The 16,007-nt window shown below is 43.7% G+C and overlaps 1 protein-coding gene across 12 annotated transcripts in view; it reads right to left on the reverse strand.

Moving 5' to 3' along the window:
- Positions 1 to 16,007, reverse strand: part of MCF2L (MCF.2 cell line derived transforming sequence like) — a 196,749-nt gene that overhangs the window by 36,067 nt on the left and 144,675 nt on the right. For 10 of the 12 annotated variants that reach the window (XR_008462328.1, XR_008462329.1, XM_054162839.1 and 7 more), the window contains one exon: positions 11,225 to 11,315. Coding sequence is in view for 10 of the 12 variants with exons in the window: in XM_054162839.1 (XP_054018814.1) it covers positions 11,225 to 11,315 (91 nt within the window). In the remaining 2 variants the exon portion in view is untranslated. Of the gene's footprint in view, positions 1 to 11,224; positions 11,316 to 11,485; positions 11,585 to 13,467; positions 13,647 to 16,007 lie in introns of those variants that run through there. The other 2 variants (XM_054162846.1, XM_054162847.1) reach the window with 2 other exon arrangements.

Below are 16,007 nucleotides of genomic sequence, written 5' to 3' on the forward strand. Positions count from 1 at the left end.
ATGGTCTTGCTTTCTTAGCACTAGCAGGGAGCTACTTAAGTCATTCAACAATTTTACCTGCACCAGCCAGGCAGAGCAACTACTGCACGCACTCAAGCCTGACAGCAATTGCAAGCAGCACATAAACACTATAGACTACTGGGCAGATGGCATTTTTGAAGGAGGAGTAAGTCTCATTAAATTGTATTCTTTACAACAGTCACAATATACACTGAGACAGGATGCAGTGATGTCAGGCTGCTGCTCCCTGAAAGAGGCAGCACAAGAGCAAAGCAATGGCTGGGGTCTACAACCAGGAGTCTGTCACTACAGCTTTCAGCAGTGAGTAACTAAAGGTGAGCTTGTGGAAAAGAAAACCACCAATTTTGAGTTTTTATATCCTGAGTTTCCTTCTTGGGCTTATTTAGTATGCAAAGGAATCACATGGATAGATATGTACAGAGACGCACTAAAAATTACAGTTTGCTGATCCATCCCAAGAGCAATTCATGCAGTTTCCCCAGTGCTCAGAATTCCTTTGTACTCCTACACAGCAAAGGAAAGCTATTCTGATAAACAGTGAACCTACAGTCCTTTTTCTTCAGCTTCTGAAGTAAACAGGCAGCTTTCAGAGAATATCTGAACCATGTAAGCCATCAAAGAGTTAATGCTTGACTCAGTTTTATTAGTTCTGTCTAAAAAAATACTTGGAACTTCTGAAGTGCTTCAATTCACCCACACTACAAAACTCAGTGAGGGTGTTTTCCCTTCTGCACTAGTATTCCATAAACCACAGGGTGCTTCTTTCCTAAATACCTTTGTATATAAAAGAGCTAAAAAGTACTTCCCGCCCTCCCCGCCCCCCTTTGCTCTTTTCTCAAGACTGTTTATTCCTGGCTAGAATCAAGTCTCTCACACAGTCAAGTAAGAATCTTGAATTAAATCAATTCATAAAAATCTAGTTTTAAAAATATTGAGTTGTTTTGCATTAGAACTGGGTTTAATGGCTTGTGATGTTATGATCCTGTTTTCAGGGTTTAAGTGATTCACTTCTCTCTTTTTACACATTAAAAAAACCCCAACCTATATAATAGAAAGGAAAACCAGCTGACTATACAAGGATAATTGCAAAAGTGCCTGCACACCTAATAGTCTCAAAACATCAAAAGCATTAATACAAAACCATAAGGCATCTCAAAATACCCTTTTTTTGTTTATCATTTACTGGAATAATTCATAACAATAGCCTCAAAACAAATACACATACAGTTCTAACTTCATGATAATGTCAAGTTCTTGTTCTGAATACAAGCAAAAATGAGAAACATGACTAGAGGTTGCAGGAAGAGTTGTTTGTTTGTGTTTGGGGTTTGGTTTTCTTTGTTTGTTTGTTTTTCAAATTTAACCCATACAAGTTTTTAAGTGTCTGTTATACATACATAGAATACATACATACATAGAATAAACCAGGTTGGAAGAGACCTTCAAGATCATCACATCCAACCCATCAACCAATCCAACACCACCCAAGCAACTAACCCACGGCACCAAGCACCCCATCAAGTCTTCTCCTGAAAACCTCCAGTGATGGCGACTCCACCACCTCCCCAGGCAGCCCATTCCAATGGGCAATCACTCTTTCTGTATAGAACTTTTTCCTAACATCCAGCCTGAACCTCCCCTGGCACAGCCTGAGACTGTGTCCTCTTGTTCTGGTACTGGCTGCCTGGGAGAAGAGACCAACATCCGTCTGTCTACAACCTCCCTTCAGGTAGCTGTAGAGAGTAATAAGGTCACCCCTGAGTCTCCTCTTCTCCAGGCTAAGCAACCCCAGCTCCCTCAGCCTCTCCTCGTAGGGCTTATGCTCCAAACCCCTCACCAACTTTGTTGCTCTTCTCTGGACTCGTTCCAGCAAGTCAACATCCTTCCTAAACTGAGGGGCCCAGAACTGGACACAGTACTCGAGGTGCGGCCTAACCAGTGCAGTGTACAGAGGCACAATGACCTCCCTGCTCCTGCTGGCCACACTGTTCCTGATGCAGGCCAGGATGCCATTGGCCCTCTTGGCTGCCTGGGCACACTGCAGCCTCATGTTCAGTCTACTGTCAACCAGCACCCCCAGGTCCCTCTCAGCCTGACTGCTCTCCAGCCACTCTGACCCCAGCCTGTAGCTCTGCATGGGGTTGTTGTGGCCAATGTGCAGAACCCGGCACTTGGATGTGTTCAATCTCATGCCGTTGGACTCTGCCCATCTGTCCAGCCTGTCGAGGTCCCTCTGCAGAGCCTCTCTACCCTCCAGCAGATCAACTCCTGCCCCCAGCTTGGTGTCATCAGCAAATTTACTCATGATGGACTCAATGTCCTCGTCCAGATCATCAATAAAGATGTTAAAGAGCATGGGGCCCAGTACTGATCCCTGGGGCACACCACTAGTGACTGGCTGCCAGCTGGATGTGGTTCTTAAAGGCATCCAGCCTTAACCCAGAGTTGAGGAGGTGTACCAGAAAGTGTCATCTTTTGTTATTTCATTCCTGTAATGCCAGCATCTCCCCTTTATAAAGAAACAGCACAGGCTGTTCACCCCTTCTCCTCTCTCTGCTCCCTTCCTGGTGTGGGCTCCCTAATCTCTGTGATGCAGGGGAGTTGGGCCTGGTGCTGCTGGCAAGCTGATTTTTAGCTGTGCCATTTGTGCCTGGGTAGGGAGGTATAGGGAGATATGGGGGTGCAGGGGAGGTGGAGGGGAGTGGGAGGATGGGAAGAGGGAATATGAAGCCTGGGGTTTTGAGGCCTGGTCTGGAGGAATGTTTTTGGGAAAGTGATGGTCTAGTGAGGTTTTTGGAGAATCCCAGACTAGAGTGCTGGGCTGAACATGAATTGTTGGGTATTTCTGCATGTTTTTTTACTGTTGTATTTAGTTATGAATAATACTCCCATTTAAACTTCTATTCTTTCAATCTGGTGTGGAACATTTTTCTTTAACTCCTTTGAGAAGGGTTAAACAGCATCTATACACTCTTAAAATTAAGACAGTGTCATAACAGTTTTCAATACATCACACAGAGTTAGGTAGAGACTGGGCTAGAAGGAAACAACAATCCATAGCATAGAATAGTATCATAGTGTCAGTCAGGGTTGGAAGGGACCACAAGGATCATCTAGTTCCAACCCTCCCGCCATGGGCACGGACACCCCACGCTAGATCAGGCCGGCCAGAGCCTCATCCAGCCTGGTCTTACGCCTTTCACAGAGGATCATTTACTAAATGCATCTTTCTGTATCAACAACTCACTAAGATACTCAACATCACTCTATAAACAAGGCCAAAGAACTCAAAGATGGATTACTGTAAATGACTGTTTCTCACCTTCGATGTAAAACCAATGTTAAGACTCCCAGTGGCACAAAAATAGAATAGAATAGAATAGAATAGAATTAACCAGGTTGGAAGAGACCTTTGAGATCATCATGTCCAATCTATCATCCGACACCACCTAATCAACTAAACCATACAACCAAGCATCCTGTCAAGCCTCGCCCTGAACACCCTCAGCGACGGCGACCCCACCACCTCCTCTGGCAGCCCATTCCAGCGGGCAATCACTCTCTCTGTGTAAAACTTCCTGAGACTGTGTGGCTCCTGCAAGGTTTAGGATGGTATTAGCATGCAAATCTATGTTGGTTTTTGGTTTCCTCCTGACAGCTGAAAGTCTTGGCCCTAATCTTCAAAGCAATTAATGGGCTATGCTTCTGTTACTGTGAAGATTGCATTTTGATTTATGAAGAGCTAAGAAAAACAGTGCTCCAGACAATGCAGTCCTAAACAGAAGGCATGAAACCTGTGTGCAATGCATCCTTAGTCAAAGGTGGCAAATTACAAAGTAAACCTCTCCAGGAGATTGGGTAAAATCCAAACTTGGTCACATTTAGCAAGACCCTCAAAGTTTTGAAACTGGATAAAACTTTCTCACTACTACCTGAGTGAACTCCACACCAACCACTTCCTCAAAAGCAGTTGCCCACAGAAGTTATTCCCTAAGCACCAAGTTTATTTTCTCTAGACTTCAAGAATGAGGTTGATGGATGGCTGGTGTATAAGTTTTAACAATGCTGAGTGCAGTGTTTTGTTTGTCTAAAGGCTAAGTTAATATTTCAACCTTTCCCCCCAAATGGAGGAAGACAATGACAACAGGACAAGAGATGAAGAAAACATAGGCTTAGTTTTTTAAGGAAAACACACTGGAACCATGAACAGAGCAGTGTGAAACCCCAGAGCGCACTGACTAGTCGCTAGGCTTTCTCCTGCAACTGTGGGTTGAATATGGCGTGTCTGGGGATAACAACACTAGGAAAGGAAAAAAAAAAGGGTAAAAGAACTGTCAATATCTGACTGCATGGAAGGTAAAAGGGGATCAATTTATCTTGTGTCTGTCATTCACCTGACTTCAGTTGGGACAATATGAATACATTTTACCAAGCTATGTGACTGCTCCTCCTTGCAGCCTGGTTCAGGAAATGTACCGTATTTCCATGAGCCCACCTACTTGCTCAGCCACAGCAGCTGGAAACTTCAGAAAGGCCATGTGTCTCTGTATGTCATGTTTCATTGAAAAGAGGACACTCTAGTACAAATTTAGAAAAATCTCAGATTGCAGTGCAAAAAAATTATAAACTTTTGTATCTTCTAACAACAATGTAATGAATGAACAATTTGCAATGGCTAACTTTGATATTTTTCTTGTAATAGCTTTCTGTTTTCTACAGCCTCTCTGGGAACATAACAATTTACTGCCAAGTCTTGGCACTTAACATAAAGTGAGGCTTTTGATGCCTCTACTACAACATCACTCTCTCAGTCTGTCTACCCCACTAGACCAGATTCTTCCTAGAGATTTAACAGTAGGGATGGTGTCAAACTTACAGCCACCAAAAAGCTAAGCTTTCTATATAATAGACAGTATCTCTAGGTTATTTGTCCCTCCTATCTCAGATAGGATGAGTCACCCTCCAAACACATGCCTTTCTTGATCCTACTACACTTCACTTTACCTAAACTGGGGGAAAAATAAAATAATAATCTCAAGGAACTAACTCAGAAGGTTCCTTGGGAAACAGCCCTTTAAATACAAAGGGGTCCAGGAGAGCTGGACCTGCTTGAAGGAAGAACTCTTGAAGGCGCAGAAACGTGTTGTGCCAATGAGCCAGAAGATGAGCCACCAAAGCAGATGGCCAGCCTGGATGGGCAGTGAACTTCTAAAAGAACGAAGGGGAAAAAAAGAGGGTGTATCATCTTTGGAAGAAAGGTGAGGCAACTCATAGGATGTTTAAGGATGTTGCTAGGTCATGTAGGAAGAAAATTAGGGAGGCAAAAGCCCATTTAGAGCTTAGACTGGCCTCTGCTGTGAAGGACAACAAAAAATTCTTCTATAAATATATTAATGGCAAAAGAAGGAGCAAGGACAACCTCCACTCCTGAGTGGACATGGAGGGGAATATTGTAACTAAAGATGAGGAAAAGGCAGAGGTACTTAACACCTTCTTTGCCTCCATTTTTAACAGCAGGATAGGTTGTCTTCCAGACAACTGGCCTTCCGAGTTGGCAGATGGAGTCAGGGAGCAGTATAGTTCCCCTGTGTTCCAAGAGGAGGTAGTTAGAGACCTCTCAGCCACTTGGATCCCCACAAGTGCATGGGACCAGATGGGACAAATATGGGGCAGATGAGCTGGCCAAGCCACTCTCCATCATTTTTCAGTAGTCCTGGCTCACTGGAGAGGTCCCAGAAGACTGGAAGCTGGCCAACGTGGTGCTCATCCACAAGAAGGGCCGGTTGGATGAGACAGGGAATTACAGAGTTGTCAGCCTGACCTCAGTGCCAGGCAAGATTATGGAGCAGGTCATCTTGAGTGCAATCACACAGCACTTAGAGGATGGCCAAGGGATCAGGCCCAGCCAGCATGGATTTAGGAAGGGCAGGTCCTGCCTGACCAACCTGATCTCCTTCTATGATCAGGTGACCCACCTTGTGGACGTGGGGAGGCCTGTGGATGTAGTCTACCTGGACTTCAGCAAGGCCTTTGACACTGTCCCCCACAGCAAACTCCTGGGCAAGCTGTCAGCTCGTGGCATGCACAGCAGCACTCTGTGCTGGGTTAGGAACTGGCTGGAGGGCTGAGCCCAGAGAGTGGTAGTGAATGGTGCCACATCCAGCTGGCAGCCAGTCACTAGTGGTGTCCCCCAGGGATCAGTGCTGGGTCCTGTGCTCTTTAACATCTTTATTGATGATCTGGATGAGGAGATTGAGTCCATCATCAGTAAATTTGCAGACAACACCAAGCTGTGGGCAGGAGTTGATCTGCTGGAGGGTAGAGAGGCTCTGCAGAGGGACCTTGACAGGCTGGACAGATGGGCAGAGTCCAATGGCATGAGATTTAACACATCCAAGTGCCGGGTTCTGCACATTGGCCACAGCAACCCCATGCAGAGCTACAGGCTGGGGTCAGAGTGGCTGGAGAGCAGCCAGGCAGAGAGGGACCTAGGAGTACTGGTCAATGATAGGCTGAACATGAGGCTGCAGTGTGCCCAGGCAGCCAAGAGGGCCAATGGCATCCTGGCCTGCATCAGGAACAGTGTGGCCAGCAGGAGCAGGGAGGTCATTCTGCCCCTGTACACTGCACTGGTTAGGCCACACCTCGAGTACTGTGTCCAGTTCTGGGCCCCTCAGTTTAGGAAGGAGGTTGACTTGCTGGAATGTTTCCAGAGATGGGCAACAAAGATGCGGAAGGGTTTGGAGCATAAGCCCTATGAGGAGAGGCTGAGGGAGGTGGGGTTGCTTAGCCTGGAGAAGAGAAGGCTCAGTCCCCTGACCTTATTGCTGTCTACAATTACCTGGAGGGAGGTTGTAGCCAGGTGGGGGTTGGTCTCTTCTCCCAGGCAAGCAGCACCAGAACAAGAGGACACAGTCTCAAGCTGCACCAGGGGAGGTTTAAGCTGCATGTTTAGGAAGAGACTGGATGGGGTGCTTGGTGCCATGGTTTAGTTGATTAGATGGTGTTGGACGATGGGTTGGACGTGATGATCTCAAAGGTCTCTTCCAACCTGGTCTATTCTATTCTATGCTATGCTATGCTATTCCTTCAGGTGTGTAGTGATTGCCCCCAAGATGATCTGCTCCATAATTTTCCCTGGCACCGAGGTCAGGCTGACAGGCCTGTAGTTTAAATGGTCCTTAATCCAACCCCGGTTGTGGATGGCCATCACATTGGCCAGTTTCCAGTCATCTGGGACCTCTCCAGTGAGCCAGGACTAGTGGTAAATGATGGAGAGAGGCTTGGCCAGCTCATCTGCCAGCTCTGTCAGCACGCTAGGGTGGATCCCATCCGGTCCCATGGACTTGTGAGTATCCAAGTAGCTCAGCAAGTCCCAAACTAATTCCTCATGCATTTCAGGGGTACTACACTGCTCCCTGACCCTATCAACCAGCTCAGGAGGACAGTTATCCTGAAGTCCTTCTACATTACTGTTGAAAATGGAGGCAAAGAAGGTATTTAGAACCTCAGCCTTTTCCTCATCTTTAGTTAAAATGTTCCCCTCTAGGTCCAATAAGGAGTGGAGGTTCTTTTAGCATTAATATATTTATAAAAATGCTTTTTATTGTCTCACAGAAGTGGCCAGCTTGAGTTCCAACTGGGCTTTTGCCTCTCTAATTTTTCTCCTACATGATCTAACAACATCCTTGAACATACCTCGAGAAGCCTCCCCCCCTTTCCAAAGGTGACACATCCTCTTTTTCCCCTAAATTCCTCCAGGAGCTGCTTGCCCATCCAGGCCGGTCGCCTTCCCTGGCGGCTCCTCTATCAGCATGTGGGAACTGCCAGTTCCTGTGCCTTCAAGAGCTCCTGTTTGAAGTAGGTCCAACCATCCTGGAGCCCTTGGTTCTTAAGGGCTGCTACCCAGGGTACTTTCCAAGTAAGTTGCTTAAACAAGCTGAAGTTTGCCTGCCGGAATTCCAAAGTGAGGGTTCTGTTAGTGCTCCTCCCTATTTCCCTGCATATTGAAAACTCCACTATCTCATGATCACTGCACCCTAGGCAGCCTCCTACCATCACATCTCCCACCAGCCCTTCTCTATTTGAGAACAGCAGGTCAAGCAGAGCCTGACCCCTGGTAGGCTCACTTAACAGCTGTATCAGGAAGCTGTCCTCCATACACTCTAGGAACCTTCTGGACTGCCACCTCTCTGCTGAATTAAGTTCCTAGCAGATGTCTGGCAGGTTAAAGTCACCCACAAGGACGAGATCTGACGATCTTGAGACAGCCTTCAGTTGCTTATAGAATATTTCATCTGCCTCCTCATCCTGGTTGGGTGGTCTGTAACAGACTCCAATCAGGATGTCAGATTTGTTAGGCCTCCCTCTGATTTTAACCCACAGGCACTCAATCCTTTCATCCACAACCTGAAGTTCTGAGGCATCAAGAGATGCTCAACATTGCTCACTTTCTGTCCCAGGAAAGAAAATGATCCCTTACAACAAAGAAGGAAAAAAAAAAAGTTAAGCCTAGACATTTTTCATAATACGGAAAGATTTTCTACAGTAATTTCAGCTTGAAACAAAAATTCTTTGTTATTTTTGTTTCAAAATATACTTTCAACACTCACTAGTACAACCCAAATATTTTTGTGTGAAGTCTCTTTAAAATAACATCAAATAATCATCATCATAATTAAAAACAAAACAAAATATGCTAGTGTGCCTTTCTGAGCAGCTGCTCAGTGCTTCCAAATATACTTCCTGCTGTTGTCAGGAATAATAGTGACGGGCAGATGCTCTAGCCAGGATATTCTTGCAGCACAGCACACTGTGATGGCATCTCTGGTATAGCAAATCAAGAGAGTTAACCATCCTCAGGATGATTAGAGAAAAAAAATCACAAAAGATGGCAGGGAGGATGTTGCAGGAACAACAAATGAGACAACAGCCAAAACTCTCTTCTCAGATAACATGAGTCTCATAGCTTCACACATAGCAATAAGCTTTAGCAATCATGAAATCCTAGGGATCCCAGGCTTTCAGACAGAAGATTCAATCTGGACAGTCCAAATGACACTCAGATGTTTCATCACCATCAAAAGACACCAGAGTGACTGTTAGGAAAACCAAACTAGTGGAGGTTAAGCTTCCATTTACCCCTGGGCTATTAAAATCAATAAATAAGTCTCTGTCCATCAACAGGACACAGAACACAGAGAAACACTATAAATTTTGGCATGAGATATGTAAAGATACATATTGTGTGTATTTGGCTTTGGTTGTTTTTTGTTTGGTTGGGGTTTTTTTAAGGAACAGACAGCAGAAATATGAAGTGTTCATTTATGGTAAATATAGCAAACAAATGGTGGATAACAGCAAAATTGTTTTGCTGATTAGTTCGTCATTACATCCCTTTTTTTGGAACAGGAAAATAAAGTTCTCAAGTGTTCAGGGATGATGTAACTACTGCTGAAGCCCAAGAAAAGAACTGCTACATACATCCATGGATGCAATACAAAGCCAAAACTGAGCCATTTCAATGAAGTAAACAAATATCTGAAAACCATCATGCCCCTAACAGAGTAGACATCAGCTAGGAAGCATGATTTCTCTTTTAAATAAAGCTCACAGAAGAATGAGAAAAGAAGGGGGGAAAGCGGCAAACAACCCATCATGAACAGCACTGCAGCCCACAGCTGCATTCCCACATCCTTGCCCAGGTGAAACCCTTAGGCAACAGCACTGCAACGAGTGATCCCCTATCGCGTGGAACAGATACTTGGGTTCTTGCATACTGTGCTTCCAAGCGAAATAACGTACACTAGAGAAGCGCTACCATAAACGTTAATTTTATGGCTATAAGCAACATTTGTGTAGTTGCCATCCACCTCCACACACCCCAGTCATATAAATAAAAGACTGTCATCTCTGGAATGCTTACCTGTCTTTGAACAGAAAATACAGAACTGAATTTTGAAAGAGATTCAAAAACTCCAGAGGTACAGCCCTTTATCTTCTACCACCCCAAATTATGCCACTCTGTGTCCACTGCTGGTATACGCTCAATACTGTATCTCAAAATTTCAAAATGAGCTGTGAAAGCAAATTTTGCTAATATTTGGGAATATTGCCAATATTTTAACATTCCTGACATAGTGTTGAAAAAGCTATCTGGTGGGAATGAAAGCTATATGGTGGGAATATCGTTCCTATCTTTAAATAAGCATCTGTTAATTACTAATAAACAAACAGCCCTTTGGTCAGAATGAAGCTATACAGAAATTACATTTACAGTTCTGATTTAACTTGTATCTTATAGGGCAAACAATGTTCAGCCATTAAAAATGTTTCCAGCTCTGTTTTTTTAGCACTCGCGGGAAAGATTGGCAACACTAACAATTCAAGCATGGATAACAAGAGAAAAAAAGCCCTGAACACACACACACAAAAATAAAACCCCCACAAAACCCAAAACCATTCCACCCCCCAAAAAATTTCAACAAACAACCAACCTAAACAGAAAAAAAAAGGGAAAAAAAGTAAGCCTATAGTAGGATAAGCACCATAAACATGAATCTGTCTTGTCCTACTTGTGTAAAAAAACAAACAAAAAAACCCTAACCAAACCCCCCCAAACCCCAACTGCCTCTAATAAGCTAGTTTTTATATTAAACAAAACACAATTAAAAAGGATACTGAAAGTAATTGCCTGTGCTATTGATTGATACAGAAAGTACTGAAGATTTTCTTGTTTACAAGCAACCCTTGTTTTAACTAAAACATGGCAAGATCAAGATCAACTTCTACACCTGAATTCCTTTCACAGGTAGTAAACTACATCAGGACCCTTATCCTCATCTCATTTTAAAAGGGAAGCTCACTTGAACAGTGAAAGGTGGAACCAAAACTCTATAGAATGCAGGAGCTCTGCATGCAAATATTGGTTCCCATCTGGGGAACAGTGCACAGTGCACACATTTCACAGGTACATAAAACACAGGCTCTCCATGTGCCTTCTCAGAAAGATGTCCCGAGCTGCAAATTGCATTAAAAGCATATCTTAGACACCCAGTCAGCTAAGATGAAGAAAAATTGAATCCTTTTAATGTTCACCTACCAGATAACATTTTGTTGAAGAATACTTGCTAGTTTTCTGATCATAAGAGGAATATTCAACATAGAAAATCCTTCTAAGGAGTTAATTTAAAACAGTACTCACTGCTATCCGCAGTATGGATGCTTTCACAGAGGTCCATTTGTCCTGCCTGCGATCTATGACAAGAATAAATCCAATTCCAGCATCTCGTAAACTAAGTTTGGAGGAAGAAAGAAGAAAAAGGGAATGTTTAGTTAAAAAAACAAGTTAAATCCCTTTAGTTCTCTCACTCACAGCTCCCACCCCCCCAGGAAAAGACTATATTATAAAAAAAAAAGAAGAAAAGCTTGATGTTTTTGTGCAGAATCTTCTTCATCTAAACACCTTAAAGACAGAGCATACACCATCAAAAAGATGCAGCAGTCTGAAGCAGCAGTCTGAAGTATGTTCCACAAGAGCTTCAAACCATATTAAAATAATTCTTTTTCATAGAAGATTTTATAGTTTTTTACACTCCTTGACAGAATTTCAGAGGAAAATAAACCCTTTTGCTTCTCCATTGTTTTGTTGCTGATATAATCCCTCCTTCATGATGTTTTCAGTATCATTTTGGGATCAAAACAAAGTTGTTTTCCTTTTGCGTAGGGTTTTAACCTTCTGCTTGAATTTCTTCCTCCTTAGTGATATTTAATACTCCTTAAAATTGCAGATCCTTCTGATCATTCCATGATATTACTCCACATATCTGAAGTTCTCATATGCCTCCAGGTTGCAAACGTGCTCCCAGGTGCATTTTTACATTCACTGCAACAAAAAATGCCTACAGCGTTTAAACGCCATGAGCCGTAGATGAGAAAAATGAGATCAGATGCTCCTCTCCGGAATGGAAACATCTGTGAGAGAGATTCTGCTCAAATCCTTGTGTACTGGTGACCTTTCTTTTTTTTTGCCTGTGCTCAGCTGCATGTGCTACGATGTCCCAATCAAGGGATCGGCTCCTGTTTTGTAATTCTCCATCTAAGCCAATTGTGCAATGCCAGCAGCAGCCATTGCCAGCCAATCACAATCAAAATGGAAACGACAGGCGATACAAGGCAGGCTGGCTCAGATTTGTTATTTTCTCATATGGTTGGGCATTTTTAATACACGTGCTGTAATTTCAGTCTGGATAATCACTTACTGCAAGGCCTGCTGTCTGCAACGTGTGACATTTAGAATTGATGTTTTATCAACGTACCTTAAAAGACAATACAAAAATCAATGCAACAGAACATCGGCATCCCTTATTCAGGATTGCTGAATCATGGAAACAGCAGCTTCACTTTACAAGATTATGTTGGTAGCATAACAATAAGAGGATGTTGAGAAGGAAGAACAGAGGTACCCAAATGTGTAATCTTAAGCTATTCTTCAAGATGATGGAATTTAAATGACTCACAGTCTATCCCCTGTCTTTTACAAACTGTAACATCTTTCAAACTGACAGACTAAGTATTTGGGGAGGAACATTCATCATAAGATATGCAAAGGAGCACTTGCTTTCTTTCAAAGGAAGCTGAGCAGTCATTTTAACATAGAAGACTATCAGAAACAACTCCTTACTGGCCACATTCAGTGCGTGCTTCCTGCCTCTGGGATAGGACAAAACTGAAAAACTAACATCCGAGTAACACTTGCAGAAAAATAGGGCTATATGAGCAATATGCTTCCCACTACACGATTAACTAAAGCTTTCCCTTTTCCTTCTCTATCAGAAGGGCAAGAGGAGAGAGAGCAGGTTTTAGCATCTTCCTGTTCCCCATTTGAAGTTCCCACCATTTTAACCTTTACTGACTGAGCAAAACAAAATTCTAAGAACAACCATGCTCCAAAATAATCAGGTAGCAAACCAAACCTCCTGGGTCACGTAGCCTAAATGTGGATGGAGTCAGAAAGGTACTATAGCTGTTCCCACAGCAGTTTGTGTGGATTTTGAAGAATATTAAGACTTTTAAAAAGCTATTTTCTCTGCTCAGTAAAAGTTCCCAGGAGTACTGAAACTTCTGCATGCTTTCTCAATGGAAGCATAATCTCAGATCCCAGTGCACATAAATAAAACATCTGTATCATAATCCAAGAAACTATTGACATTTCTGCATAAAAGGAATAAAATTAAAGCCCCTGACAGAGCATCAGTCAGATTTCTAACTTGAGGAACATGGAGAAAGACAGGTTCAGCTGGGATCCCAAAGATCTAGATGGCACTTCCTCAGAGCTGATCATCTGCCTCAACACTCAGCAATAAGTAGAGCTTAATATTATTCTGCTAGGAAAAAAAAAAAGACAAAGCTTACTTAAGTGGAAGAGATGACAAGAGGAAAGCACACCTCTGAGACAGCCCAAAGGATGTCTTTAGCCAGCCTTCTTTTTCCACTGTGTCAAATCGAGGGATGAAATATGTCAGGTGGTTGCATGATCCAGAATGCAGCCCTCTCCCAGACTCAGACATAAAAGCCAGGATTCCTCACTGCTGACTAGAACAGATCCAGTGGCAAAGTCTTGAGCACCTGACCTGAGATAATTAACACTTCACTAATATAGATTGCTTGGGGAAAAAAAAAGAAAAAGAAAATGGCTCTGTTCTGAACCAATCACAAGGGAGGAAGTATTTGTTATTTGGACAACAATGCTATGTTGCAAACGGTCGTTCGGGATCCAGCTCCAGCAAGTTGTAGGCAGGAAGCAACAAACTGAGCTAACCATTGTGTACAACTAAGTTGAGGACATAATGAAGGCATTAAAGTCACGTATTCAAGAAAAGTAAATATTGAAAACAGGTCTGCTTGCCAGTGCCCCCTTGCTCTACTGACCTCCCTTTGCTGCCATACACACTTATGCATGTAGGTACAAGACACTCTGGAAGACCCCCCCCTCTCTTGTAGTGCACAGGATGAATGCTGCTTTGGCAACACACGGGTATTCCATTGTCCTTTGGCTCCTGATTTCACTGGTAGTGCCAGCTGTCCCTCTTTCCCTCAGCCGTATTTATTACATTCCCTCCAAATAGTGATTTTTGTCTCCATGTTCCCCCTCTGCCTTCAGTTTGCTTGAGAGTAAAGCATTTGGGCTTCTGCCTCATGAATCTTCTCATGCCTCTGTATCACTCCAACAAACTTGTCACCACCTCCTCCATTTGTCTCCCATTCATACCGCTAACTATTCTCATTTGTTGCTGCTCATTCGAGCTGTACCAAGAACAGCTCAAAAAGTCTTGAGCTTTTATTTTATTTTAAATACTGTCAGGACAAATGATCCAATTGGTTCTCACCCCACCCCTTTATGAAAATCAGTCTCCTCATCCTCCAGGCTGAGTTTCCCCCAGTCTACATCCTGATCAACCTTTCAGTATCTTCCCCCAGGGTTGACACTTCCCTTGGATCTGGTTCTGCCAGTGAGTCAGGCAGCTTCCCTGCACTGCCTGCTTGTCAACAGGTAACACTCACAGCCCACAAGACAGTCATCATGTTCACAGCCCTGTCACCAGACCTGGCTCCAGGGGGGCTTAGAATTAGAACTAACCAGTCTGGAAAAGACCTTCGAGATCAAGTCCAATCTATCATCCAACACTATCTAATCAACTAAACCATGGCACCAAGTGCCTCATCCAGTCTCTTCTTAATCACCTCCAGTGATGGTGACTCCACCACCTCCCTGGGCAGCCCATTCCAACGGCCAGTCACTTCTTCTTAACATCCAGCCTAAACCTCCCCTGGCACAGCTTGAAACTGTGTCCTCTTGTTCTGATGCTGCTTGCCTGGGAGAAGCGACCAAACCCCACCGGGCTCCAACCACCCTCCAGGTAGTTGTAGACAGCAATAAGGTCTCCTCTGAGCCTCCTCCTCTCCAGGCTAAGCAACCCCAGCTGCCTCAGCCTCTCCTCATAGGGCTTGTGCTCTAAACCCCTCACCAGCCTCATTGCCCTTCTCTGGACATGTTCCAGCAACTCAACCTCTTCCCTAAACTGAGGGGCCCAGAACTGGACACAGGACTCAAGGTGTGGCCTAACCAGTGTGGACTACAGGGGCAGAATGAATTCCCTGCTCCTGCTGGAAAGATCATTCTGCATCCACAGAGAAGCCCCTGCTCTGCCCCAGGATGAAGTGGGCCATTTTTCACAATGGACTTGAGTAGCTGCTGAGCATCTATGACATAGGATTTAGCCAGATTTTTCTCAAGGTACCTCCTTGACGCAAAGGCCATCATTCTTCTCAGTCTTAAGTCCTTGACCAAAGGATGGAGACACTTGAACTTCTCCAACTGTTTCAATATTGGAAAAGCATGTGGATACGTTCCCTGACTTTTTGGGAACAACTCAGCTATTTTGGCTGAACTTTAACACAAAACCTTAGGTGAGACCTCATGAATGTACAGAAACTTTGGCAAACTTGTAAGTGACTGGAAATCAATGCTTAGAGTGACAAAGAGCAGACAATCTTAGCAGAATCACCTGTCTATTAATTGGCATTTCCTTTACAACCTGTTTTCTTTAATGCATTATCTTGTATCCGGTGTACTTTCTGAAACTTAATTTATGTAAGCTTGTAATCCAGATTTAGTGTTTCCTTCCTTTGTTTCCCTCCTAACACACACAAACACAAAAAAACCCCAACCCAACACATCATGAGATAAGCTTTGTTCTTCTGTTTGCTCACCAGCACAAAGAACAGAACATATTTAGAATGGCAGAGAAACCATTCCTACTTTGCAGGAAATATGTCTGGCACACTCACAAAGGTGAGGTCAGAAAGGTAGAAAGCAGGGTAAGGGGAACAGGGACCACAGAGGACAGGATAAAATGCAGCAGAGGACAGACTTTCTGCTCAGTCCCCTCCCTCCATCTTGGGGAACCACTGTTTGTAGAAGGTGG

The sequence above is a fragment of the Dryobates pubescens genome, chromosome 7 (genome assembly GCF_014839835.1).
Source record: "Dryobates pubescens isolate bDryPub1 chromosome 7, bDryPub1.pri, whole genome shotgun sequence".
NCBI classification, from domain to species: Eukaryota; Metazoa; Chordata; class Aves; order Piciformes; family Picidae; genus Dryobates; species Dryobates pubescens.